The sequence below is a fragment of the Podarcis cretensis genome (assembly GCF_951804945.1).
Source record: "Podarcis cretensis genome assembly, chromosome: 16".
In the NCBI taxonomy this organism is placed as follows: Eukaryota; Metazoa; Chordata; class Lepidosauria; order Squamata; family Lacertidae; genus Podarcis; species Podarcis cretensis.
The window spans coordinates 19,659,716-19,686,723 of NC_137186.1; the positions used below are offsets into that span (position 1 = coordinate 19,659,716).

General features: G+C 45.8%; 2 protein-coding genes across 4 annotated transcripts; both read left to right on the forward strand.

Moving 5' to 3' along the window:
* Positions 1-24: 24 nt before the first annotated feature.
* Positions 25-17,111, forward strand: SLC25A44 (solute carrier family 25 member 44). Of its 3 annotated transcripts, XR_013833786.1 has the most exons (6): positions 25-264; positions 5,051-5,171; positions 7,458-8,091; positions 11,239-11,361; positions 13,476-14,362; positions 16,793-17,111. XR_013833786.1 is itself a non-coding variant. In XM_079957041.1 (5 exons), exons 3-5 carry the CDS (start codon positions 7,470-7,472, stop codon positions 13,665-13,667), a joined length of 942 nt encoding a protein of 313 aa, XP_079813167.1. In that variant the 5' UTR covers positions 25-264; positions 5,051-5,171; positions 7,458-7,469; the 3' UTR covers positions 13,668-14,138. The 3 variants fall into 3 exon arrangements, 2 of the variants coding, with proteins under 2 accessions (XP_079813167.1, XP_079813166.1); XM_079957041.1 differs by lacking the exon at positions 16,793-17,111 and having other exon boundaries at positions 11,234-11,361; positions 13,476-14,138; XM_079957040.1 differs by lacking the exons at positions 25-264; positions 16,793-17,111 and adding an exon at positions 344-427 and having other exon boundaries at positions 13,476-14,138.
* Positions 17,112-18,477: 1,366 nt separating this feature from the next.
* PMF1 (polyamine modulated factor 1) lies at positions 18,478-23,553 on the forward strand. Its single transcript, XM_079957253.1, has 5 exons — positions 18,478-18,673; positions 19,766-19,871; positions 20,525-20,625; positions 21,498-21,693; positions 22,736-23,553. Exons 1-5 carry the CDS (start codon positions 18,510-18,512, stop codon positions 22,784-22,786), a joined length of 618 nt encoding a protein of 205 aa, XP_079813379.1. The 5' UTR covers positions 18,478-18,509; the 3' UTR covers positions 22,787-23,553.
* The last annotated feature ends 3,455 nt before the right edge of the window (positions 23,554-27,008 follow it).

Sequence of the window (27,008 nt, forward strand, 5' to 3'; positions counted from 1 at the left end):
AAGTAAGATGGGGGCTGGAGCGCGAGGGACGATTGCCGCTCGGTGAGTGGCTCGGGCGAGTGGCCGAGAGGCCCCGCCCCTTGGCCCGAGGGCTTCGCCCGGACACCGTGAGGAGAAGCCGAGGAGGCAGAGCCGGAGCGGGGGCGAGCGCGAGCGCGAGGCAGCCTGCTAGGGGGCGCGCTGGGGTAGGGGCCGCTGCCTGGGGCCAGGAAGAGAGTGGCTCCTCAGGGGACGGGACGGCGGACGCCCAACCGCCGTCAGGAGGTGAGTGAGGGGCGCGGGGCGGGGCCTATGAAAGGAGGAGGGGCCTAGGCACCCTCTATCGGGGGGGCTCGTGGGGTGGGGGTGCAAGGTGCGTGATGAAAACGGGAGCTGATGCTTAGGGACACGAAGAGCCCCCGAGATTCGTTTGTAGGGAGGGGAGCAGGTATGTGTGGTGTATTCAGAGTTGGGGGAAGGGCCCACGATATTTTATTAATTTATTTATACCTCGACTTTTCCCCCTGGTGGGACTAAAAACAGAAACAGCTGGCCTCGAGAGGGTGTTGTATGTATGTGTGCGTGTGGCCGGGGGCGGTATCTACGTTATAAGGTTTAGTTGATTACAATGGGGATGGACTCCTATTGGGGTGAAGAGGTCATGTGAAGGGGAAAGGGCCAAAGCACCTCATAGGGAGGAGGTGATGTTGTTGTTGTGGGGAGTAGGCTTGTTCCTGTGAGGCAGATTACCGCGGGGGGAGGGGGGAGAGTGGAGAGGAAATAGGGTGAAGGGCAGTCAACAAATTATTATAGTAATAAATACTAAGTTTCCAGGGCAGGTTACAACTATTAAAACACAACATTAATATGAAAGCACAACATTAACATGCAACAAAAACATGAAACTTTTTTAATATAAAAAAACCAGTTCAAAATTACAAAAGCAAGGTTGGTCATAAAAATATACTGTACATCTTAAGTGTCAAAAGTGGAAAACAAAAATGCTACAAGGGGCTTGGAAGAAGAGGGGTGGGAATAGGGATGTGGGCTGCAGATTTGGAGCAGGAGAAAGAGGATTTGGGGCATATGAAAAGAGTATTTGGGGGAGCAGGCAGGGGACCAAGGTGGGTTCATTGGGAACTCTGCACTAGTTTATGGAGGAGCTATGAAGCAGACTAGAATTTGTTGAGCGCGTGGGTAGGAGCATGCTAAAGGTACTATTGGGGCTCATAGACTGTGGAGATGAAATTATGTAAGGCTTTGGATGGGAGGAAGAGGATATGAGAAGGATGCAAGTGCAGTCTTGTAGATTGTATAAGGATAGAAGTTGCTTCTGGAGCACAGGGGTTGCCAACCTTTTGGGGCCCATTTCAACCAGAGAAACTTGCAGGTACCTCCACACCTGCAATCTCCTCTATTGGCTATAGTAGAATAGGTCTTTCAAGGCTGATTTCAGGGCTGGGGAGAGAAGGGAACCTCCAGGCACCAGAGAAGTCCTCTGAGGTGTCATGTATGCCTGTTAGTACTTTGTTGGCAGCCTCATAGGTGCTGATATCAGTTGTCCATCAATTTCCCCAGCTTATTTTCTCACACAACCATGTGTCTGCTGCATGGTGACAAACCTTGGCGTTTGTCACCTGGGACCCCTTTCTTTTTCTCCTAAATAAGTTTCTAGTTCATGGATATAAAGAGGTGAAAGCGGTGTCAAAGACTTGAGCATACCTGCCAAAATTACAACCTGCCGAGCGAAACACAGACCGCCAGCCATTTATAGTGGCACCTTGGAGCCACAGTCATACTCCTGGTTCTGCTGCCTACCACCAAATGTGATGAGAGAGAGTAAACAACCATTCCAGGCAACCCACAATAGGTTGCAAGAGAGCTGCATTGGGCTTTGTGGGTTTCGAAATATGTAGAAATGAGCACAGGAGTTGAGTGGACAGATTAGATAATATTTATGCTAATTCCACATACAGCAGTGTGCTGGGGTTGTATTTCTGTAGCACTCTGCAGAGTGTTATGTGAATCTTGGTACTTTTGTCCTGCCTTGTGGAATTTTGCTTTGTGACTTGTACTGATATACACTGGTACCTCAGGTTACATACACTTCAGGTGACAGACTCCGCTAACCCAGAAATAGTGCTTCAGGTTAAGAACTTTGCATCAGGATGAGAACAGAAATCGTGCTCCAGCGGCACGGCGGCAGCAGGAGGCTCCATTAGCTAAAGTGGTGCTTCAGATTAAGAACAGTTTCAGGTTAAGAACGGACCTCCAGAACGAATTAAGTACCGGTACTTAACCCGAGGTACCACATGTGATCCAACAGTTTGAGAACCTACTCTAGAATTCACAATACCTGACTCTCCTCTTCTCAGTTTTTCTGTGTAATCATGTGACTGCAGACTTGCAAGCCATGGCCTTGTTCCATGGTAGGACTTGGTTCCCTGCACTGTGAACTGGGGGTGGTGGAGGGAGATGTTGAAGTAGGTGCATTGTAGAAAGGCTCCAGCTACTAACACCACAATATTTGTCTCGTGTTTTGGGGAAAGAAGCTACGTAAATGTTAAACTACTTGGCTACCCTAAGTTCCTTTAGCCTTTGCAGAGATGAGTTCAGAATTAAAATTAGCAGTGCCTGCTGCCTTCCCAGTTGTTTGACTTCTTACTGTCCCTCGAGAACTGTGTCAAGTGGGGTGGGCCCTTGCTCAGCTCCTGTTCTGGGCAAGTCCCAGAGCCTTGTCTTTTTTTTTTCTCCACTAGAGCACAAAAGCCCCAACTTCATTGGCCAAAGAATCACGTTTAAAGAGAGCTGCAGCTTTTTATAAACTTGGGCTTGTTTATACTGCTGAAGTGAAACATGTCCCTTAAAAAAAACAAAACTGGATTTCTTAGCCCACTTTTAATAGAAGAATTATATGCAAAGCAGCATTCAAAAAATTAAATACCAGAAACTAACAAAAAGGAACTGAAAATATCAATAAATAAAATGCAACACTGTCTTAAAAATAATAAATGCAGACAGCTATATATAAGCCAGCAGGCTGTAGAGAATGGGGATGGTGAGAAATGTTTAAGATACGGTGATGGTCACGACCTCAGATAGCTTTAGAGAGTTAGCCAAGTTCATAAAGTTCAGCAGACAGTGATACTTAAGACTATTGAGCTCCACTCCAGCTATGTATGAGAATAACAGGAGGGACAACTGATCTCCACAGGAAGGGAATTCACAACTGTGGCACTGCTACCACCACAAAGGTCTTACTTTGTGTCACCACCCTACAGGCCATACCTGTCAGGGGGACCATGAGCAGGTCCTCCCTTGATAACCTTGGAGCATCTTCTTGGTGGCAAGTACTAAGGAAAGTGTTCCTTTAAATACTTGAGTCTCAAGCTCTTCAGGGCTTTAAGTACCAGTGGCGTATTATCTCTATCTTGCTGCCGTGCATAACGACATGGCAGCTACATTCTGCATGAGCTGCAGCTTCCCAACCATCTTCAAGAATAGCCCTGGGGTATGGAATCCCTAAAAGCATCCAGCTGGCCACTGGTGGATTAGAAAGATTCCCTTCTTAGAGTTTGGCTAAGAAGTGGATTTCTACCATGTAGGAGCCACCACTAAGGAAACTGCATCTCAGCTGATTTGTAAACAAAGTGCAAGGCTACATCAGTGAATCTTACAAGGTGGGAAGGAAGATGTGGGAGAATAGGATTTCTGAGTTTGCGGAGGATTCTAACCATTTCAGATGAATAAGCCAATAAATGTTATTATCAGGGTCATTAGCCCTTATGGCAGCGGTTCTCAACCGGTGGGTCCCCAGATGATGTTGGACTACAACTCCCATCATCCCTGAGCTCTGGCCTTGCTAGGCATGATGAGAGTTGTAGTTCAACAAAATCTGGGGACCCACAGGTTGAGAAAGGCTGCCGTATGGTCTTGTGTGCATCTTATGTCTTAACCTCTTTGTTGCTCTGCTTACACCTCCTAAGTGCTGCCCACAGAGGCCAGGTCTCACTTAAAATGTATTGACACAAGTTATTGGTCTACAGTATTTGCTAGCTGCTGGTCCACAATTTACATTTGCAATTTTGGAAGAACAGGTTAGTAAAAAAAAATAAGCTAATAATCTGAAGACTTATTTGTAAGTTTGCCATATTTTGCACTTCAAATGACGTTTAGGCTAGCCTTCATCTGCAGCAGGTGGAAGAGAGTGTGTGTGTTAGGGGGTGTATTTTAAAGCTGCCTGAAAATCAGCAGAGTAGGGAAAAGGCCTTGGTTGAACTAGAACCTATTCCCTAGTGGCTTAATTAATTTCCTATTTTCAGGGAGCATTTTCCATCCTATTTGGTCGCAGCAGAGGGAGAGATAGGAAGCCAGGCTTCCATCAGCCCTGCTGTGGAGGGTCTAATTCCACTTGATACCTCTTCACTTTTTTCATTCCAGAATCATTGAACTGGAAGGGATTCAAAGGTCAACCCCTGCCAATGAAGGAAATCTTAGTAACTTTAAGAGCTTCTGCCGGAGCTGGGGAGGACCTTGAGCCTTGGCAAGCCGCTGCCTATCAGAATAGATTGTAATGGGCTAAATGGACATTGATCTGGCTTGGCATAAGCCAGCTTCTTGTATTCCTATGCACACAGCTATAAATGACTAAATAGGACACATTTTCTTGGTTAGAGATGTGAAGGAGAGGAGCACAATGGTCAAAGAAAAATGTGACTTGAGGAAGCTCCCTCTTCCATCTGCAGAAAGTCCAACTTTGCCCTGTGGATGGACTTCGGTCTGTGCAGCTGAGATGGAATGTAGAACTGAATATCAGAATGGGGTTGCTTCTGCAGATTTCTGAGAATTTCAGCTGTCATTTAAAATCAGGTTTCTAGTCTTCAGGATTGTAGAGCAAAACCTACAATATTTTAGGTTTTGCAAAGGCATAAATGGTAGAGAGCATATCATCTACAGTGGGGTGAGATTCTTGCCATGCTGGTCGCCATAGCTCTCTTCTCTGCCTTACCTCCATCCCCTGTTAACACATAGAGCTTATTATGAAATATAATCTGTTCTCTTTACTTTACAGAAGGTTGGTGTCAGGAAGGGAAGAACTCTGACAGTCTGGCAATAGCTGGGAACTCAACATGCATGGGGAGAGGATCTCATCTTTGCCCACAAATCCTCCTGCACTACATGTTCAGTAAAAGGTACCATTTAGTAGCTACATCTAGAGTTCTGTTGGGAAGAAGGGAGATATATAAATCCAATAAATAAACATATCTTCATCCAGAATTTTGTGCTGCTTGAGAATGACTCGGTTCAGGCATCATGCAGCAGACAAGCCAAAGAGCCGAAATAAAGTCCAGCAGGGGAATGGTCTCCCAGCCTCACTTTTTGGAACAATCATCAATATAAGAAAGGGGCATGCCTAATTCCCATTCCTAATAGCTTGTTGAAAAAGGACATTGAGGTCAATTTGTACTGAAAGCTGCCATTAACTTTTAGTGTCGTTATGTTCTTTTAGTTTATGCTGATTCCTAGTCCTTGTGTTTGTTGGGATATTTCTGATGCCAAAAATAAAAAATAAAATTCTGCAATTACACCATGGCATTTTGGAAGTGCAGCCCTGATAGCCCTGCAAATTAAGTAGCTGTGCCTGATTGATACAGCACACTCCGTTTTCAGAATTTGAATATTTTGCTTGCAAAATTATCAGCAATTTTTTAAAAGTGATGAACTTTACATCAAATGTATTGGCATAGTCCTCCCATCATTACCCCAGTTCAGACATCATATTCTAATTCCCCAAATCATGGCTTTCAGCACATGTCTAATCAGAGGTAAATCCCGCTGAACTTTGTGGAACTTACTCCCAGTTAAGCAGAGCTACTATTGGAGCCTTAGAAGATCTGGAACATGCTTCAGATGTGTGTGTATGCTTCTCCCTTTGTGCTCACTGATTCCTCCATTCCCAAGTTTCTTCTGTTAAGTTTGTTGTGTTGTCTGAAGTAGAGGTAGAACTTGCCTCCAATCCCTGGTTGGAAACCCTTGTTTTAAAGGTCAGGGCACTGGACATTGTAGCAAACTATGGTTAGAAAATACTTGGAAATGGAAGTCCTTGCCAGAAAGAGGGAATCAGAGACAGGAGCTTATGGAGTCCTTGCCAGAAAGAGGGAATCAGAGACAGGAGCTTATGTCACATTCCCACATTGCCAAACTGGTTTGGGAGAATTGTCAAAACTGAGTCATCTGGAGGGCATCAGGTTTGCAAAGACTGGTCTAGAGAATAAAATGAATTCATCCAAGCTACGCAGGTAAAACCTGAACATGGACCCGCCCAGGTTCCTTTCAATCCACTTCTGGGAAAGCTGTCAGAAAAGAAACCTTGGCTTTCTTCCCAGCAAATGGGCAGGTTTTCTAGAAGAGCCAGTTTAAGGTTGTGTTGTGAGCTCAGAAGCAGTATGGACACAGTTGCTCCTGAGACTTTCATTGCTGCTGTAAAGGAGTAAGAAATGGAATGAAACATTGTGAGAAAATACTGACTACTAGTTTATACGGTTTGGCCCTGTCTTCTCAAAAGGCAAATGTGTGAGGTTTTTTGTGACTTGAGAAGCAAAAAATCTGCTTGGAATTTGGAATCTGCTTGAGACTGTACTGAAAAGAAATACTGCAAGCTGTATCTATTATGTGAATTAGGCCAGTTTGCAGAGAAATCTTGTTTTGCATAATTCCTATTTTTTTCTGGTGAAAGGTGGTGGTTGGGCAAATAGCTGAGATTCTCACCATTTCTGCTGCAGCACCACCACTGAAAATCATAGAAATCAAGTGAACACTATAAAAGAGTGCAGCACCTGGGAACTGCAAAGGATGGCAACTAGGTTATATGGTGCTCAGCTGATTAATCAGTTTGTTTTATTTAAAATGTGCCCTCAACTGGGTGGCAGATTTTTTCAGGATCTTTCACACAATTTAAAGGAGCTAGCAAAACCAGGTGATGTATGCCATCTTAGAGGCATTCCTACTTCTCTTATAGGAAGGAATGCCCATCTGCCTGCCAGGGCCTGTGAATACATAATCTGAAACGGGAAGAGAGTGCCTTTGTCATAACTGCTATCGTCTGCAAATTTATGGAGACTTGATAACATTCATATAATTATAAATCAGCAGCAATTTCTTTTAATTGGGTGGCAATCCTAATCAAAACCTTTTGAGAGCTAATATTCTGTAGAATTGCTTTCCATGGACTTCTAGAATTGGCTCACAGCACAAACTCCATGTGAGTTTGAGAGGCTGTGCTGGCTGAGACTGATGGGAGTTATGATCCAAAATAGCCAGTCCTAAACATTTGGAGGGCATTGGTTTGACGAAAGCGGCTGTGAGGCCTGGCTGATGGTTGATTAAATACCGTGGGCAGGTTTGGGCAGCTGAGCCTTAATCCCAAAGGAGCAGTTTGTCTAGGAATAATCAGTGTGTCCTTTCTGCCTCGTTACTAGGGGGCGTCAGCCATGGAGGACAAGCGCAACATCCAGATCATTGAGTGGGAGCACCTGGACAAGAAGAAATTCTACGTCTTTGGCGTCTGCATGACCATGATGATCCGGGTCAGTGTGTACCCCTTCACGCTTATCCGGACGCGGCTGCAGGTCCAGAAGGGAAAGAGCCTCTACAATGGGACCTTTGACGCTTTTGTCAAGATCCTGCGGGCAGAAGGGGCAGCTGGGCTCTACCGGGGCTTCTTGGTCAACACCTTCACCCTGATCTCAGGCCAGTGCTACGTGACGACGTACGAGCTCACTCGCAAGTACTTCTCTCAGTACACCAGCAGTAACGCAGTCAAGTCTCTGTTGGCCGGTGGCTCAGCCTCCCTCGTGGCCCAGAGCATCACGGTGCCCATCGATGTGATCTCCCAGCATTTGATGATGCAGCGGAAAGGCGAGACCATGGGCCGGTTCAGAGTGCAGACCCACGAGGGGAAACGGTTCCCGGTCTTCGGACAAACGCGGGACATCATCGCGCAGATCTTCAAGGCCGACGGGCTGAGGGGGTTCTACAGGGGCTATGTGGCCTCCCTACTCACTTACATTCCCAACAGCGCCGTCTGGTGGCCCTTCTACCATTTCTATGCAGGTGAGAAACCAAAGCAGTCTTTGGACTTCCCTTCTGTTCGTTTCTCTGGCAGTGATCAGAACTCACCCTCTGCCTTTGCAAGCTCTATGCAGGCTGGGACCAGAGGAACTGCAGGAACTGCTCCCATACAAACCCCAGTCCAAATGTTAAGAATGCCAATCTGGCCCCTGCTCCCAGCTGCCTCCTACCTTCTGAGATGGCATCAGTAGTGGTGACTGAAACCAGAACCTTTTAGGAACCAGAACCCAATTTAGTTCAGAGATTGTGGAACTCCTTCCCCAGATGTGTTTGGCAAGCACCTCATTTTTCTCTTTTACAACTGAAAGCATATATTGTCAACTCAAACCATCATTCATTTGTTATTACGGTGTTATTATCTGCTCTTCACCTTAAGTTTCCAGGGCAGGTTACAGCAATTAAAGCACAACATTAATATTAAAACACAATATTGCACAATGTTAAAAACAGCTTTAAACAACTTAAAAATTACAAGAATAAGTTGCTAAGAAGACACATCCTGGGTCACAACCCCTATGTTACTTGCTGAGCTCTTTTTTATTGTTGTGGGGTGTGGGGGGGTTGCATGAATTTAAGTTGCTTTTACAAGTAAGACCTGCAACAAAATGTTGCCGTAAGAGGCATTGTCCCATACAAGGCTCCTTCCAATTTCAAACAAGAGCCTTGTACCACTGTTGAGGCCTCTTGCAGAGGAGTTTCAGGAAGTGGGAAAGGGTCACAGCCTCTGCTGTGTTGTATAACTCTAGAGGGATTAGGTGAAGGGCTGGCTGCCAGCCCCAAACCTGAATAATTAAATGATATATAGGCTTGTATGAGGTGAAAGAGAAAATATGCCCTTTTAACCTTTTCTCTTAACTTTCCTTGCATACTGCAGGGAAGGGAGTTATGCCCCCCAACCCTATTCCTCCCCTTTTCCAAAGGTACAAGCTGTTGTAGAGATGAGTCAGCCAACTACCTCTCTCCCACTGCCCTCCATCATTCTCCTTTTCCTTTTTCAGTTGATACTTAACATTTCTGTGTCTCAACCATAATTTAATTTATAGACAACCAGTCGTGTCTGATGTCTGGTTCCTTTGCGCACACAGACACAATCCATTTCCCCCCTCCTCCGGAGTAGAAGTGAGAGCTGCCTATGGAAAGTAATGGAGAAATCCAGGATTTTAGCATAGGTGATTAGGCAGCAGTATATCCCACTCCATCTCCAAAGGTAGCAGCGAAGGAAAGAGATCTTTTATTTGGCATTCTGTGTCTGGATCTGGAACTTCCAAATTCACAGTGGGGTGAGTTAGTATTACTTATCCCTATAGGCTCAATTGTTGTCAACATTCCATACCTTCTAGAGGCTTACAGGCCTTTGTGAACCTGTTTACTGGGCTTTAAATGTTTTTTTAAAAATAATTTGAGCCACCTTGGGAACCGGTTGGTGTAAAGGCTGTATATTAGTTCCCCTCCCCCCACCCAATAATAATAATAATAATAATAATAATAATAATAATAATAATAATAATAATTTATTATTTATACCCTGCCCATCTGGCTGGGCCTCCCCAGCCACTCTGGGCGGCTTCCAACAAAGATGAAAAGTACACTAAAATGTCACATATTAAAAACTTCCCTGAACAGGGCTGCCTTCAGATGTCTTCTGAATGTCAGCTAGTTGTTTATCGCTTTGACATCTGATGGGAGGGCGTTCCACAGGGCGGGCGCCACTACCGAGAAGGCCCTCTGCCTGGTTCCCTGTAACTCGGCCTCTCGCAGTGAGGGAACTGCCAGAAGGCCCTCGGAGCTGGACCTCAGTGGTTTTGAGCTTTTGTTGGAAAAGCCTATCTGTTGAATGCATGTGCACATTTGAAATGTGAATGCCAAGGAAAGCTCAAGACTATTAGCTGGTTTTGCTACAGAAGGCTATTGCAGCTAAGGGTATGTATACAAAAAGCCAAGTGGCCATGTTGCTCCTTCAGGAAAAAAAAAACCTGTGGTATGAATAAGAAGACTCCTTGATTAGCATAAGCCCCAGAATTGCAATGTACAGTGGTGCCTCGCAAGACGAAATTAATCCGTTCCGTGAGGCTCTTCGTATAGCGGTTTTTTCGTCTTGCGAAGCAAGCCCATTGACAGCTTAGCGGATTAGCGCTATTAGCGGTTTAGCGGCTTTTAGCGATCAGCTGTTAAGCAGCTTATCAGCGGATCAGCTGATAAGCAGCCTAGCGGCTTAGGAAAAGGGGGGGGGACCCGCAGGAACTCGCAAGACATTTTCGTCTTGCGAAGCAAGCCCATAGGGAAATTCGTTTTGCGAAGTGCCTCCAAAACGGAAAACCCTTTCGTCTAGCGGGTTTTCCGTCTTGCGAGGCGTTCGTCTTGCGGGGCACCACTGTATTCTGCAACCTTTCAGTCTTTATGGAACTCTTCTCCAAACCAAGTACTGGCTATAACCCCCTTTCCCTGAAACAACAAAGAAGAGGATGGTAGAGAAAATACATTGCTGGGTATGATGGTAGCTCCTGTTTGCTAGTTGTGACAGTCTTGAGATGGAAAGGAAGAAGCATTTTGCAGATTTAATTAGGTTAGACTGTGCCTGGGGCCCACAAGTCCCGTACTGCAGCAAGACATCCTGCGCTAAATAAACAGTGGCTGCTCTTTGTTGACTAAAAGCGGGGGAGAGAACATGAAAGTTTGCATGTTACTCTGGGATTACCATTTTTAAAACTGGCCTTAATAATGATACTGTCTCACTATCCTGTGTGTGGATTAGGAAAAAACAAAAAACATTTGGTACAAGTTCATATAAAACAGCCAGCCACTAAAGGGTTCTGTCTTTCCTTTTTATTTAAATGTTTGCCTGTTGCAGTTGGAAAACATTTGGCAAAGCACCAGTAATCTAAAACAGAAAAATGTCACTTCGGACTATCCCTGCCGGATCTGAGTTTTCCATCCAGCCCAGCCTTTTCCCCCCTAACAGCAGCTACCAAACAGGTGCTTCCAGTTAGGACCAGAAGGCAGCAGCCCTCCCCTGTGCTCTGTCTTCACCACCAGCACAGTGAGGTAGATTTCCCCTGACTGTGGAAGCACAAATGGCACCCCTATATGTTCATATATATAACCTGGCTCTCGCTCCTCTTTCCAGAACAGCTTTCCAGCCTGACACCCAAGGACTGTCCACACTTACTCCTCCAAGCCATATCTGGGCCAATGGCCGCTGCGACAGCTTCCACTCTCACCAACCCCATGGATGTCATCCGGGCTCGCGTGCAGGTAAGAGCATCCTACGGCCGAATAAAGCATCGTTTTAAATTATCTTGGCAGGGGCTCATGGTAGACTAGGTGTTCCTTGGTGGCCTCTCCTGTGCTCGAACTAGATGACCTTCAAATTACTTTCCAGCTTTGTAATCCTGTCCATATATTCAGGTCTCGTACTTTACAGGTAAATTTCACCATTTTGAGTCCTGCTCAGAAATGGAAGGATGCTGAGGCACTAGTGAAGTTTGGTTCCGTTAGCTGGTCCCAGTCAGCAGCCTCTAGTGTCTGCATTTTGGACTAACTCTAGCTTCTAGTCAGAATCTTCAAGAACAGCAGACCCTCAAATAATGCAGTGTGGTAGTTCAACCTAGAGTTTTCCAGAGTACGGATCGCTCTTGGCAGCCTATTTCTATTGAGGTGGTGGTTGCGGGTGGTGCAGCAGTCTTGACTCATGAAAGGTGCTCTGCGGCTGCTTGGGTCTTTAGTGGCAAAGCTGGGGTCAAGACCACCTCCAGAAGGTATGTTTGAATGTTTAGGGCAGCCTTTTCCAACCTGGTGCCCTCCAGATATTTTGGACTACAACTCCCAAGTCAGCCAGGTTGGGCATTTAATTCTGCCAGAGTACTGAAGCTCAACTGATTTATACTGTACTTCCAAGGCATTCAGAGTGCATCAGTCATGTAGTGTGAGGTAGAAAAGCACCTGATCTGAGGAGAGCGGTTGAGAGTCATCCCTGCTGTACCACTGCATTTCTGATTAATCCTGAGTGTTTCTGAAACACAGCATCAGGGTCTGCTCCAGTCAGGCTGCCCTCCCACTGCCACTATAGGGCCATCTTTAATTTTCATGTAAGTTGTTTTAGTATTATAGAATTGTAAATGTCCCTGGGTGCCCATGCAGAAAGGCAGTATGTAACACAACAAATAAGCAAACATGACGTTGGCCCCAGGCCAGGCTGTTGAAAGCTTTATAGCTAAGGGTTCTGAAGTAGCCATGTGTTATCTTGGCTACTTGTGCGTGAAAGGCAGTCTTGCTTTAAAATATGTAAATAAAATAGAAATACAATGAAAACATTGAAAAGAGAATGAATTTGGCACAATTCCATTGTTTCTGTAACTTACCGTATTGGCCCAAATATAAGCCACACTCTGCCCCCCCCCCAAAAAAAATTCTGACTGTGAAAAGTTAAAGTGCTGCTTGTATTCGCAACCTTACCAAAATTGGCTGAAACAGACATAGTGAACCCTGCCCTTAACTCTTTTAACTCCTGCTGGAGTCCTGGCAAGCGGGGGTGGCAGGTGCTGCCACTTCGCGCTTCCCACTGTTCGTCTCAGCTGTTGTGGGGGGGGTTTGTTGCCCACCCAGTGCCGGGAGCAGTGGGACAGCGAGTGCCAGTGGGGGCTGCCACGCCGCCGCCATGCGATCCCCCTCTGCCTGCCCCGCCGCTTGCCACTCCGGACGTAGGGCGGGCACCCCCTGACTCCATTAACAGCAGCAGGGCAGGCAGAGGGGGATCACATGGCAGTGCTGCCACGGCTGCCCCTACCGGCACTTGCTGTCCCACCCCGCCTGACGTAGTGCGAGAGGCGAGCTGCGTCCCCCTCTCAGAATGTCTCTTCTTGCCCATCTGTCCACCACTGCTGTTTCTATTTCTTTCCAATTTTATATTGAATTTTAAAGGTGCAGCTTATTTGCAGGTGCGGCTTATATTTGGGCCAATATGGTATCTGGATCTTGGGCTTTTCTTAGCATTGAATATGGTTGTTTTGATGGGTGGGGTGGGTCGTAGAAGCATAGAATTGTAGAGCTTAATGGGACCCCCAGGGTCATCTAGTCCTACTCCCTTCAGTGCAAGAATCTCAGCTAAATGATACATGACAGGTGGCCACTCAATTTCTGCTTAAAAACCACCAAGGAAGGAGAGTCCACTCTTGGGAGTATTTTCCACTGTCAGAAAGCTCTTAACTGATGTTTAGTTGGAATCTCCTTTCTTGTAACTTGAATCCTTTGGTTCGATTCCTAGCTTCTGGAACAGGAGGAAACAAGCTTGCTTGGTTTGTCCAGTTTTTTATCCTGTGTTGTTTCCATGTGAACCTCTGACTTTGTGGCTGTTCTTTTCTCCCGCTCAGGTGGAAGGCAAGAGCTCCATTGTTCTCACATTCAAGCAGCTGGTAGCAGAGGAAGGGCCCTGGGGCCTGATGAAAGGCCTCTCGGCCCGCATCATCTCCGCCACCCCTTCCACCATTGTCATCGTGGTGGGCTACGAGACTCTGAAGAAACTGAGCCTCCGTCCAGAGTTGGTGGACTCAAGGCACTGGTAGCAAAACTGGGGAAGGGGGAGTCGGACTTGGTTGTAATCTCTTGGACCATTGGCATGGTTGAAAAGCCACCAAAAAGTGAGCCCAGAGAGCTTTCTAACAACTATTTGTTAGTGAAGGATTAAATGCAAAGGACAATATATAAAAAGTCCCCTTCCCCAGTATTTCTCTACCCCTTTGGATTGATTGCAGCATTCTGTAAAAGAAAGCACCTACTGTAAAAACTCCTTGCTCATATGTGAAGGAACCCCTGCGCCTCTTCTTTATTCCTTTTTGAATTAAAAGGAAACACACCACAACTAAACGAATGAAGCAAAACAACACGATCTTCTGAAATGCGTTTTTTTTTCTTCGTTTTGCCAAATTCCTACCTTGGAAGACTTTGTGCAATTTGCCGCCGCCACCCGTGAGCTGCAGAAACTGCCACTTGCAGCAGCAACAGTACACACCTCCTGGAAAGAAGTCATTAGTAAATATATATCTATATATATATATATATCCCCTCAGACAGACACCCCTCCAAAACGTCTACAGATTTAAGATTTGAAAGCGGGGAGATATACCAAAAGCAAGGCGTTCCTTTTGAGAGTCTGCAGCAGTAGAGGTGCACAGTTGTACTTTTGGTACGTGCATGCATCTTCTGGGATTAAAGTCCTCTCTGGGGAGGACGCACCCTTTATTCTGTGGCCTTTGCAAATGTGAGTGTTGAAAAAAGAAAGAAGATTCCTATCCTAAAATTGTTTCCCCTTTCCTTTTAAGCACAATGAAATCTGCTCTTCCCCCCCCCCTTAGGATTCTTCTGAAAGGCAGAACATAATTATCTTGCTGGAAAAAGTTGTATAATACTTCCTTTTTTATCTTTGTACAACTATGTCCCAATCACTGAATGAGTGTTTCATGAAAGTGTAGTAACTGGGAAGGAGCTCTACACCTGCTTTTGCAGCGGGCAAGAGTGGAAGCTTCTCCTTTTGTCTGGGCAGGGCAGCCTGTTGAGACTGCAGCCCTTTGCAGGTCTGGCTCCACCTTGGTTGAAGTTGCTTTGCGTTCCTGTTTCCGATCTAAGAGCTTTCAGCTGTTGGGCTAGTAGGAGAAGCAAAGCAACCCCCTTTCCAGTGATGGGCGTCTTTCCATTTTGTCCTCCCATCTTGTTTCTGTCACTATTTTCTCTATTGTGACTGGTGCTGATTCTGCATGTTATTTTTTTTTTTTACCTTGCTCCCCTGTGTCCACAGTGCTTTTGTAGCCATGTAAGTCTGTGAAAGGCTGCCGTTTGGGGAGTAGAGGTGGTAATACCATGTTGGAAGTAAATTCACTTGTTTTCAAATGGATTACGGGGGTGGGCATCTTTGGAAGCAATACAGGGGAGGTGATATTCTCTGCACTTTGGACCTTTTCTCTAAAGTAAGCAATGTTTTTTTAATATATATATATATATAAACTTGGATCAGAGTTTACTCTAGTGCCATAATCAGGAACCGAGAAAGGGGCTATGGATGGACCTCGTACTCTGCAAATAAGTAAACCCTGTAAGTTTCTATAGGGTTCTTTAAGTAAACCCTATAAACACTGTACTGTGGAAATTTTTTGGCATGTTGTGGGCCCTGGAAGCAAATATGTGGGCCAATGTGTCCCTTCCCAACCCTCTTCTGATGCCTTTCCTGCTCCCCTGAACCTAAGTGCACCCCAGGCTGAGGCAGGGAGGTGTGCTGTCCCAGAAAAGAGATGGGGCAGGGGGTAGAACTAGACAAACAACCCACTTCCACTTAAGGGCAGGAAAGTAAGAGGGGTGAAATATCCCAAACTTGGCCAAAATCAGCTGTAATTAGACAAAGTCTTGGACCTATCACCATAAGGTTTTGTACCCCATATACTTGGTTTAGTTCTTAGTGAGGCGGTAAGACATGTGCCTGGGGTGTAGTAGTGCAGGTGGAGGCTCACATGACTTTCCCCCCATATTTAAACCTCACAAAACCCTGTCCATAGAAAGCCAGTTTGCTAACTGAGCTTCCTTCTTAATGGGTGGTCACTCCCCCCCTTTTTTTAATAGAGGACCAGTCCATGTGAGCCCCTCCCGAATCTGAAATGGTACAGCCCAGATAAGCTTTCCCACTCAGTCTCTTAGAACTAGGCCTTTGAGTGTGGCATGGGCTTCTGTTGGTTCCAGTGGTGACCTGTTGGAGGACTGAAGGATCCCCCCACCGGGGTTTTAATAAAGCAAATAAAATTAGGCGACCTTGGAGTCCTCATATTGCACGGTTATTTCATAGCCGGCAAATGCACAGGGAGCAGAACCAGGCCCACATTTTGGCTGCCTAGGCGTAGTGTTGACTGTGCAGAATACCCCCAACATGCCGGGAATTGTGTTGAATTTGATTTTTGCCAAGTGGGAGGCATTTTTGACTCCCCTTCCCTTGGTAAGAGCAGCAGTCAAAACATATTTCTTTCTCTTAATTTGTACACTTTTCTGTATTTTTAAGTTTCACAATAAACCTCCATTGCATTTTGCAATTGTCTTTGATGGGAGGTTGTTTACATGGTGATGTGTTAAGAGCACCTAGATGGTGTGGTGGATTAGCTTTTTCTGCGGAAGGGGTGGCTAACCCTTGATCCAGGGGCCTGATGTACTCCACCAGGTAAAATTTTCTTCCCCTTTGGTGGCAAAAGAATAAAATAAAGTAGGCACAATGTCCTGCGTGCTTGCATGCAAGTGTGTGTGCTATAGTGTGGGGTGCCACCTGGAGGGTCTCAAAAAACATTAGCCCCTCCTACTTCTAAGCTAAAGTGGCAAAGGAAGATAATCTCAGGGGAGTTGGATGGTTTAATGCCCACCCCTTCGAAAAGCTACTGTGATGGTTTTGCAGTGGTATGTTACTTATGTCAGTTCATCTGCTATACGACCAACCCTTATGAAAAATGCTTGGAGCCTTATCAGTGGATTGTATATAGAGTAGCCGATCCCTTGTGCTGGTTAAATGATGAGCGGTTTGTGGCATGTGTTTTTCCTGGTGAGGTCCTATGCATATCTCAAGTACAAATAACCACTTTGGGCTGAAATCTCATTCCATTCTTTATCTTGACTTTGTTTTTTAAAGTGCAATGATACTCTGAATTATTATTTTTGTTTCCAGTCTTTAGTACACAGAGAATCTGTAGGGAGCTCCGTTGAACGGATCTGAGGAAGCTGTAGTGACTACCTTTAAAACAGATGCAAACATGATCTGAGCATGGGGTGCGTAGGGCCAACAGGAAATCTTTGACAGCCACAAGAAGTGAGGATTTGCCTGTCCATGTCTTCTCTAAATGGGAAAAAATTCCAAGCAATCTCTGATATCTGTGCCTGCTGTTTCAATATGGAGTTTGAATGTATTTGTGTACATTAAAACAGGTTTCAATTTTGCACTGTAATAAGTCTTTGAAGTGTAATTAAAGTTTTTATTATTTATTTGACCCTTTTCCTGGTGAATCTTCTTTTGCTTATGATGTGGAAACAAATGACCTTTTACACTCAACAGGCATGAAATGCTCCAAAATCAGGAGTGGGCAAATATTTGGCCCTCCAGATGTTGTTAAACTGACAACACTGATCAACCTTGGCCAGCATGGCCTATGGTCAAGGGTGGTTGGCGATGACATCCAATAACATCTTGACAGACATATGTTTCCTGTTCCTGCTTTAAAACAATGGCTTTCCAACTGCTTCTAGGCTAGCCTAGGGATTTGGAAGATTCTTGGGCACTGAAAAGATGGCCTGTGGATGAGCAGAATTCACCACAAGACAGTTTGCTCTGCTTTTTAGTGATCTTTTCCTACTGGAGCAGCTGGAAATGAAAATGCGGCATTTTTTAGCATAACTGCCGTTTATAGGGGGTGGTGGTAAGGTCAGACAAACCTCTCCAGCTTCCTGTGACTTGTTTGTGCACGCTCCCTAACCCTTTGCACTGTGTACAGGTTCCATGGGGGTACTTGGGAGTCCTGGGGCAGCTGAGTCAGTGAATTTACTGAGGCACGGTGCCAATCCAAGACTCTGGCTCTTGCTCTCCATCATTCATTTGCATGTTGAGATTTCCCTCTCACATACTATCTTGTGTCAGTTTGCTGTTTTGTGCAGCGTGCTGTTCTCACAGTGCCCAACCAGATTTAATCTGGGAAACCCATAAACAGAACCTGAGTGCAATAGCGCCCTCCCCAAATGCAATTCCTAGCAGCTGGTATTCAAAAGGCATACTGCCTAGAACAGTGAAGGTAGACCCAAGCCATTCAGAGCCTTATCCTCCCATGAATTGCCCCACTTCACTTTTAAAGCCATCATAGGCAGGGCCTGCTTTTAGCTGGCCATTCCAGCCAGCCACTAAAAGGCCAATTTTACAACTTTTAATTACAGGCACCTGAATGATCTCCGTGTCCCTTTCTCTCGCCGTTTCTTTTTTCCGTTTGGGCCGTTCAAGGTTATTTGACTATGTCTTGGCCTTTAATCTCCTGTATTCCTTAGAAAAACTATAGGTGCTTTTTAAGAATTAATAATACCTAGCAAGGTTGCAAAAAGAAATAATACTGTACAGTATAATCAAGTTGCCAGGCAGCCCTACTCACGCCGATCAGTGATGCCATATACAACTGGCCAGTAGGGGGCGGCATTGTACTTCGCTCTACGTTAAAGGCTTTTCATTGGACAAACGGGGAAGCCGCGTCCAATTAAATAAAAGCTTAGGTCCTACCGCCTCTTCGGTGACCACAAATCACGTGGGTGGGGCCGAGCGTATAAAGCTGCCTCGTTCCACCAATCGGAAGCATCGTGGCATCAGTGGGCGGGGCTATTGAGAGGTTTGGATTTGTGGCGGGCCCAAAATGGCGACTGAGGTGGCTGAGGGGGTGGGTACCGCTGACGGGGAGAAGGAGGCCGCCGCCGACGCTGCTGTTGCTGCTGCTGAGCCTCCGAGCAACCCCAGCCGGGAGCAGCTCCTGGACTACATCGTCGACGTTTCCTTGCGGAAGATTGTGGAAACAGGCAGGTAAGGCTTGGCGAAAGCGGGAGAAGGCAATTCTCGCGATAGTTGGCTTGGTCTTATGAGGAGGAGGAAGCCTCGCGAGATCTAGTGGGCAAGGTCCCACGAGAGTTGTTTGCGCGGAATTCGCTAACTCTTGAAGTTGGCTGGGGCTGATGGGAATTGTAGTCAGCCTGGAGGGAGCCTGGCTGTGGAAAGACGGAAGGATGCTCTGAGCAGAAAAGAGGCTGGGATGCCCTAAGGCAAAGTCGAGCAGAAAGCCTCTTCCAGCGCTCTTTGACTTATGTAAAAAAACAAACAAAACAAAAACTGTTGCCATATCACTAGAATATATCAAAGCTGTTTACAACGGTAAAAATAAGATAAAACATGAAATAAAAGCACAAACAGTTAAAAACAAAGACCAGTAACTCATTGTGGGTGGTGTACTCTCCACAGGCCTGGTGGAATAAAAAAGTTTTCAGCATTCATTTAAAAACCAGGCACAGAGGGCACCTCCCTGGAATGTTTTTGTTCATAGGATGAGGTACAACAGAAAGGTTAGTGTTAAATGAGTACAATGGCAACACAAACGATGTTGTCATGAGCTTAGATTAGTTTTTTAAGGGCTTGATAAGTGCTCTGGGGAGGGTCTCCTTTAATGGAACTTCCATGGTCAGAGGTGATGCTGCTGTGTCAAACTTTTTTCTGTTAAAAGTCTGGAGTTGTCACCCAGTCCAATTCTCTTTTCTGGTGAGGAAGAAGTATAACATGAAAAATTATGAATATGGTGTGTGTTTTTGATTTAGAAAAATGGAAACGTTTCGAATATAAACACCGTAAATGTTTATAACATATTAATCTGTAATATTGAATCATGGAACATCAACTATATCCTGCTTGGATAAACATGAAAATGAAAAGTTTACATGTTAGAAAATTAGGTATCTTTCTTGACTAAAATCCTATTTTAGCAGTGAAAAGAAAAGGAAGGAGAGGACAAAAAAGAGCAAGAATATATAGAAATGAGTACTTGATTATGCATCCTAGTGCATAGATAATAGAAACAATGTGCAGGGTTTTAAAAATGTTAATGGCATTTTCTTTCTCTACCTATAGCTACCATAGGTTTGCGAAGTGTTACAGTCGTCTTTACAAAGTGCAACCTGAACTCACCAAGTGTGTTTACAATCAGTTTATCGCCCACCTGCAAACCTCCTTTCGGGTAAGGGCCAAGGAAAAGCACAAAACCCTTCCTTATAGGTTCCAGTGCAGCCTGCAGTTCTTGTTTTTCAGAAAAGGGTGGAGATTTCTCATTTTAAATAAATAGTAAACCTGGAAGGACTGAACTCTTCATTCACCAGCTTGATGGTTCAGTCCTGCATATATGATGTGACTAGACTGCAACATAGTAAATAGCAACTGATATTACCGTGAAAACAGGATGACTGTGAGTGTGCGAAGTCCAGTGAGAGAATGGTAATGAAGTTCATATTCATGCCACATTATCTGCTACAGGGAGGGAGACCTTGTTGTGAAAAGTTGTTAAACGTTATTGATGATTGCAAACCTCTTGCAGTTTTGGCCTTAGATATGTCAAAGGCCTTTTAATGTTTGAGGTGGGATTATTTGTTGGCTGTGCTTAAAAGGCTGCAATTTGTCCCTAATTTTTTAAGAATATTAAATCAAATCTCTTTCAAAGCTACAGCCACAACTAGAATAAATAGTTTGGATTCAGGTCCTGCGTGTGTGTCCAACGCATGAACCTTCGGCAGTACATCTCAGAGAGGCATCAGATGTTACAGGTGTGAAAATTAAACTCAATACTACATTCTCAGGTTATATGTAGAGATTGTGTGTCTTGGTTTTTTTGTGCAGGAGGAGATCCAGGACCTGAAGGAGGAAGGGAATCTCAGTGTGCTCTTTAAATCACTAGATGAACTTGTGGAAGAAGCAAAGAAAAGGAGTACCCCTGCATGGTAAGGCGTGACTCCCTTGGCATAAGAACTGCCTGGCTGGGTTGACTCTGAGGTCTGTCTTGTCAGGCAGCCTCTTTTCACAGCAGCCATTTAGATAGAGCTGGGAAGCAGAGGGAGAGGTCAACTTCACACACACACCCTCCGCCTTCAACCTTTGGTTGTTTGGGGTCTGGTAGATGGCCTCTACACACATTTCACACATGACAGCTAGAGGTCATGGAATTGTAGAGTTGGAAGTGACCCAAAGGGGTACCCTAACCCCATGCAGTGCAGGAATCTCTAAACACAATCCCCCATCCAATTGAAAACCATACCATACCCTGCTTAGCTTTGCAAATGCGCTAGCAATTTTATTGCTGCTTCACTGATGGGGACTGAGCAGCTAGGGACCTCCTACATGAAAAGCTAGGCTGCAGCCCCTTCTGTGATAAGGCACAGACTACACCCGTGGCAGCACCAGTGTTTTGTCAGTACTTCTGCAGCAGTGTGCAGATGTTGCACATATCAACAGGCACATTCTAAAAGCTGGTAACTTCAATGCTTTCCTTTATTGCCTGCCTCTGTTCATTCCTTGTTCCTCTAATGCAGACTGAGGGCCACTCCCCCTTCTGTGAAGCATTCGGGAGCCACATGCCCACGTTGGACAGGGCCAGAGGCAAAAGCATGAGGAGGAACAAATGTAAAGTTTACATTTGTCCAATAGGCTTGTTCTACTCACAGCACTTGAGAGGGATGGCAAGTGGGACTGGTGAGGCATGTGCCCTGAGGAGGGTCTCGAGGACCAGATAGTGAGTCCCAGGAGGGAGGGGGCATATTTGGCCTCTGGGCCTGAGATTGCCCATCCCTCTTGTTAACGCCTTCATTGAATTCAGGCGTCCCAGTGGAATCCCAGAGGAAGACGTCCACAGTGCTGTTGTGCCGTACCTTCTGAAGCAGCGCAGATTCCTACAAAAGGCCATAAAAGAAAAGGAAGAGGCGAACTCGCGGTTGGCTGAAGCAGTGCTGGCTGGTCGGAAGAGAATTGCAGACCTGCAGGAGGAGATCAGAAAGAGCAAGGAAGAGTGGCAGGTAAGTGGAGCCTCGCAGGTAGCATGCCCATCTGTGCAGCAGGATAATTTGCCTGGGGTGCATCAACAGCCTGGAAGGAGAAGAGAAATGTACCCTCCTCCCCACACTTGTCTTCAAACACTGATGAGAAACATTCAGTCAGGTGGCATCCTTGCTGAATGAATGTGTTGTTCTCAGTTGGCTTAATGGGCAAAAGAAGGAGCCAACCAAGACTTCTCCAGGAAAGGAGTCATAGAATTGAGTCCCACAACCTGAATTCTCTGACCAAAAATGCATTATCACACGTCCCTGCCAATTGTACCACTAAAGGCAATGGGACACAAAGTTAGGCCTGAGATGGGTGGCAGGTTCACAGGAGATGACATGATCCTTTAAGAATCACAGTCCTACACTACGTAGGGCCACTGTGGCAAGAGGAGTCTTCATGAGTAATCCCGTATACAGGACTCATTCTCCAAATGCAGATCTTTTGTAACCAAAATAGTACCATCCACACATAAAGATGGAGGCAACTGGCTGATTTGGAGCAAATTTACAAAGTTACAAATTTTCAGAAGGAAAAAGAAACCATAATGAGAACAGAGCATGCTCAGTGTGTCATGGAACACAGAATGATTGTGGGGAGGAGGAGGAAATGGGTGGAGTGGAGTGTCCTGGAAAAGGGCTTAGCTGGCTGGCTGGCTGGCTGGAAGACTGCACACTTAGACACTGCAACATTTTGTTGTGGGTTTGCTTGTAAAAGCAGAATCTGGTCACAGCATTTTGTACCAGCTCAAGTTTTTGAACATTTAAAGGATCACCTTGCTGGGGAGGACCAAAGCCACAACAAAACTGCCCTCAGACCCTTCCCAGAACCTAGAAGGAAGCATTTTTACTCTGCTAAGGAGTCAAAAAGGATCCCTGAGAAGCTTACATAAGATCATTAAGAAGGCAGCCCTTGCCTGCGGACTTACAATCTAACAGAGGCAATACAAATGGGAAAGAGGTATGTTGAAAGACTGTTCTTGCTAGCATTTAATGATTTTTCCTTCTTCCCTTCCAGGCAGTTGCTCAAGAAGGTCAGCAGATCGTGAGCAGCCTTGATGAGCTTTAGCAAGGAAGCAAAGCCTTGCTGGCTCCTCACGAATGGAGCCCCAACTGAAAAGGTGCTTAGGAAGACTAGGATTCCCAGCCCAGGACTTGTGTAGGCTCTGAGGTAGAACCAACAGGCCTCACAAGTCTACTGCCGTGTGAGACTCACTGGTTTCCAATTCTTGCAGAGTGTTGCTTTTACAATCCTGCCGCTGGACTATTAAAAAAAGGATTTGGTGTGTTTGGGACCTAGACTATATGACCACACCTTGGACTGTGCAAGCCGGGGGGGGGGTCTTTTTGCAGCTGCTTGACCCTTCCTTTTCCCTTGGTCAAGGTGCATTTGAGCCCTTGAAATCCTCATCAGGAAACTGAGGCGGAGGTCACTTCCCACTGCAATATTCTCCCAGATTTTATTGCATCTCAGTCATTCTCTTTTCTTTCTGTAAGTTGCTTCCCTGCTTATGTTCCTACTTAACACTTCTCAAAAACTCGTATCTACATCTTGTCCACAATGAAGCTCAGCCACTGGTGAGTCAACGGTAAGGTTGCCACAAAACAGCCCATGTTCACAGCAGAATCATTTGGGTGTTTGGGGGTGACCTAAGCAGCAGCACCTCCTCTTTCTTAGTTTGAAGGAAGCAAACATTTGTTAATTACTGATGTATAAAGCAAGTACAACCAAACCTCTCCTATGAAATACTCTGTGTGTGTGTGTGTGTGTGTGTGTGTGTGTGTGTGTGTGTAACTTTTGAAGCAGATTAGAACTGCATTAAAGTATTGCTACAATTTCTGCCGTGCATTTCTTTAACACAAATATTGCCATCTGCCCAAGCTGGAGTTGCAGTGAATTATGCAACATATTTCTGCTGTGACTGAGCTGAGTCTTCCCCGTCGCTGAGTGGTGGGCAAGATGGGCCTTTAGCCTGATCCAGCTGGGCTTTGCTTAGGTTGAGTTGTAGCAGCAGTCAGAGTGCGTAGAAATCTGCTTTATGCGCCACCCATTTTCTTCTGGGGAAGTTCTTGGTTGCCAGCCCCCTGCAATGCGAATGTGCTGGGTATGCTTTGGGCATGCTTTGCTTAAAGGTAAAGGGACCCCTGACGCGAACAACTCTGGGGTTGTGGCACTCATCTCGCTTTATTGGCTGAGGGAGCCAGCATACAGCTTCCGGGCCATGTGGCCAGCATGACTAAGCCGCTTCTGGTGAACCAGAGCAGCGCACGGAAACGCCATTTACCTTCCCGCCAGAGCGGTACCTATTTATCTACTTGCACTTTGACATGCTTTCGAACTGCTAGGTTGGCAAGAGCAGGGACCAAGCAACGGGAGCTCACCCCGTCACGGGGATTCGAACCACCGACCTTCTGATTGGCAAGTCCTAGGCTCTGTGGTTTAACCCACAGCACCACCCGCGTCCCACTATGCTTTGCTTACCAGTGGGCTAAAAGGGAAAGGTATGGGGAAGTCTGGGAAAAGAGGGTTATGGAAATAAGGTTAAGAAAATATGATTTTTTGTGTTTGTTTTTATGTTGTTTTTGTTTATGTTAAAAAATTTGGAAATTAATAAAAATTTTATTTAAAAAAATAAAAATAAAAGCAAGGCCCATTTGAATGTGTGTGTTAAATAGGACCCACAATGCACTGCAACAGGCAGGACTTCCGTGGCAGAACTGATCAGGTTTCTCAATAACACATCCATACAGAAAGGGTTTCCCGGAGCGATGGAATACCAGTCCCCTGAGGCTAGAGAAGGAGGGTGTGTCTCTATTATACATGCCAGCATCTGCTCCCAATTAGATACAATGTTTGTGTTTGGATGTAAAGTCGACCCAGTTACCCATATTTTTCTTGTATAAACATGGGTTCCTTGATTACACTGTAAATATAGAGCGGGATGCCAAGCAGTGCTTGTTGTTTGGCTTGCGCCACGTTCCCTGTGGCCAGCGTGGGATGTCTAGGAGAAGTCTTGGCTGCCTCGAGTCAGCCTCATCTTTTCCAGATGCAGTTCCAGGAGCCGGGGAGCAACTGGGAACTCAGGAACCAGCACGTAGGATGTGAGGAGTGCTGAAAACCTAAAGTTTCCTGTAGAATGCCACAAACTTGGAGGCTTGTCATTGCAAACAAACTGCAGGGCAACCGGTTCACTGCTGGCTGGCATTCCATCTCATGCTGGCTTGTTTATAGTCAGGGCTCTTGGCTCCTCACTACTGCTAGAATTTTGCCTCCAGGCCAAGCATATTTGGCTCCAAAGGTAGCTGAATTTTGTGACACGTATACATTATGCAAGCTTTAATATATTTTTCCTATAACTTGTATTTGCTAGTCAGGGGAAGGGGGACAGCAGCAGATCCCCCCCCCCCCCGCAACAATACCCAGTGATCCCTGACTTCTGAGATTTTAGCAAGCACATTTCAAGGGTCCATTCTAGCCATAATAACTAGAACACAGATGGGGAACTTGCAGTTCTTATGATGCTGCTGGACTCCAACTCCCACTGTCCTCAACCAACATGCTGAATTGTCAGGGATGATAGGAGTTGTAGTCACCAACATCTGGAGGGTCACAGGCTCCCTGTGCCTGGTTTAGAAGCTTGATATTTAGAATTTCAGGCATCTGTTCGAAGCATAAGGTCTAGCTGTAAAATATTGAGGCGTAAGCAGAATGCAGTTCTTACCTCTCTGGGTGAGATGGGGGGACTATTGGGAAATCTTCTTAAGACAAGCTGCTGCTTCTTGGCTTCAATGCACTGGCAAAATCCTGTCTGCATTTCAGGGATAATACTGATCTTATGGGCCTCTTGAAATGCTTGTGGAATGTAGGAAGCATGCCATTTGTGCATCCAGCTCATTATTGCAACTTCTCTTCAGAGTTCCCCGCAGGGCTCTCCTGGAGATGCCAGGAATTGAACCTGGAACCTTCTGCATGCAAAGCAGGTGCTCTGCCGGTAAGCTATGGCCCTTCCCATGGTGGGATGTGCAGTGTTTTCAGCATTCTGAAGCATTGCATAAATGCAAAAACTACTTATTTTTAGGAGATTAGAATTCCATGCTGTTTGCCCCATCCCAGTGTTGGGACTGCCTGGTTTTGGAGCAGAATAGGGGTGGCCTTTCACAGCCCCAAAGCAACATTAATCCAGTACAACGTGGCACTGGAGAGAGCCTGCTTTCCTGGCATGGTTCTCTTCCCTTGCGTCTGCTAGCGATTTGCATCCAGGGCAAGTGAGGGCAAAATACCCCGTCCCATTTCCTCTCCCCAGATCTGGAGGCCATCCTGGGGCTTTGGAGCTCAGCAATGTGGCCTGCTGTGATCGGATGAGGGAAAAGAAAGAGCCAAGGGCAAATTAAATCTTTAAGTTTCTCTTTGGCCCTGAACACATCCGCATGGAAAGGAAAACCCCACAAATCTCTGCAGTTTGTGGGTAACTTACAGGCTTACAGGCTGTTTCCTCCTCTGCCCCTGGTTGCGAGTTGCTCTTGGCTCAGAGCCAGATCTCCTTTCTTCAGGGGCAGATTTCTTTAAGGGTGAGGCGCAGTCCTTACGTGGAAGGGACTTCCGTGTCACAAAAAGAGCATGGAAAATGAAGATGGCTGCCTGTGCGCCTATTTCCTAGGTCTGGGCTCTGCTTGCAAGCTGCTGTTATTGCCCCCTGACTTTATGTAGGTAGCCCTCCTAAGCCAGTTCCTAGACCATCCAAATATCTTTCCCAGGCATTGAATGTGGTCCTCCAAGCATCTCTTTCCAGCCTCCTAGACTCCCCAGACCATGCCCATCACTTGCCCCTGCTCTACACTATCCTTAAGTGCTTTTTTTGCCTGGCTGGGATGTGCTCTCAATGACTGCAGCCTCCTGTTGTCTCACCTTCATTCCCTTACATCCACCCAGTGCTCTGCTGCCAAAATTATTGACCTCCTTGTTACTTCAATGATGCCATGCCCTCCCCATCCCTTATTTCCTTACACTGGTTTTGTGTCTGCTCCTGGAACCTTTGGAACCCTCTGTGCCTCCCCATCTCTGTTTTTATTTCTAGAGAGGTCCCATCCTGTGACCCTCACTCATCTATTGCTGCCACCCTCTGTCATTGAAAATCCCTTGTTCCCTCAAATGACTCCACCCATTTCCTCTCACTGCCTCTTATGCCTGGAACTCCCTCCTGGAACATCTTTGTGTGACCACCTCCCTTATTTCCTTTCAAAGCCCCTTCTCCAAATTTACCTTTTCCAGGAAGCCTTTGGATCATCCACAC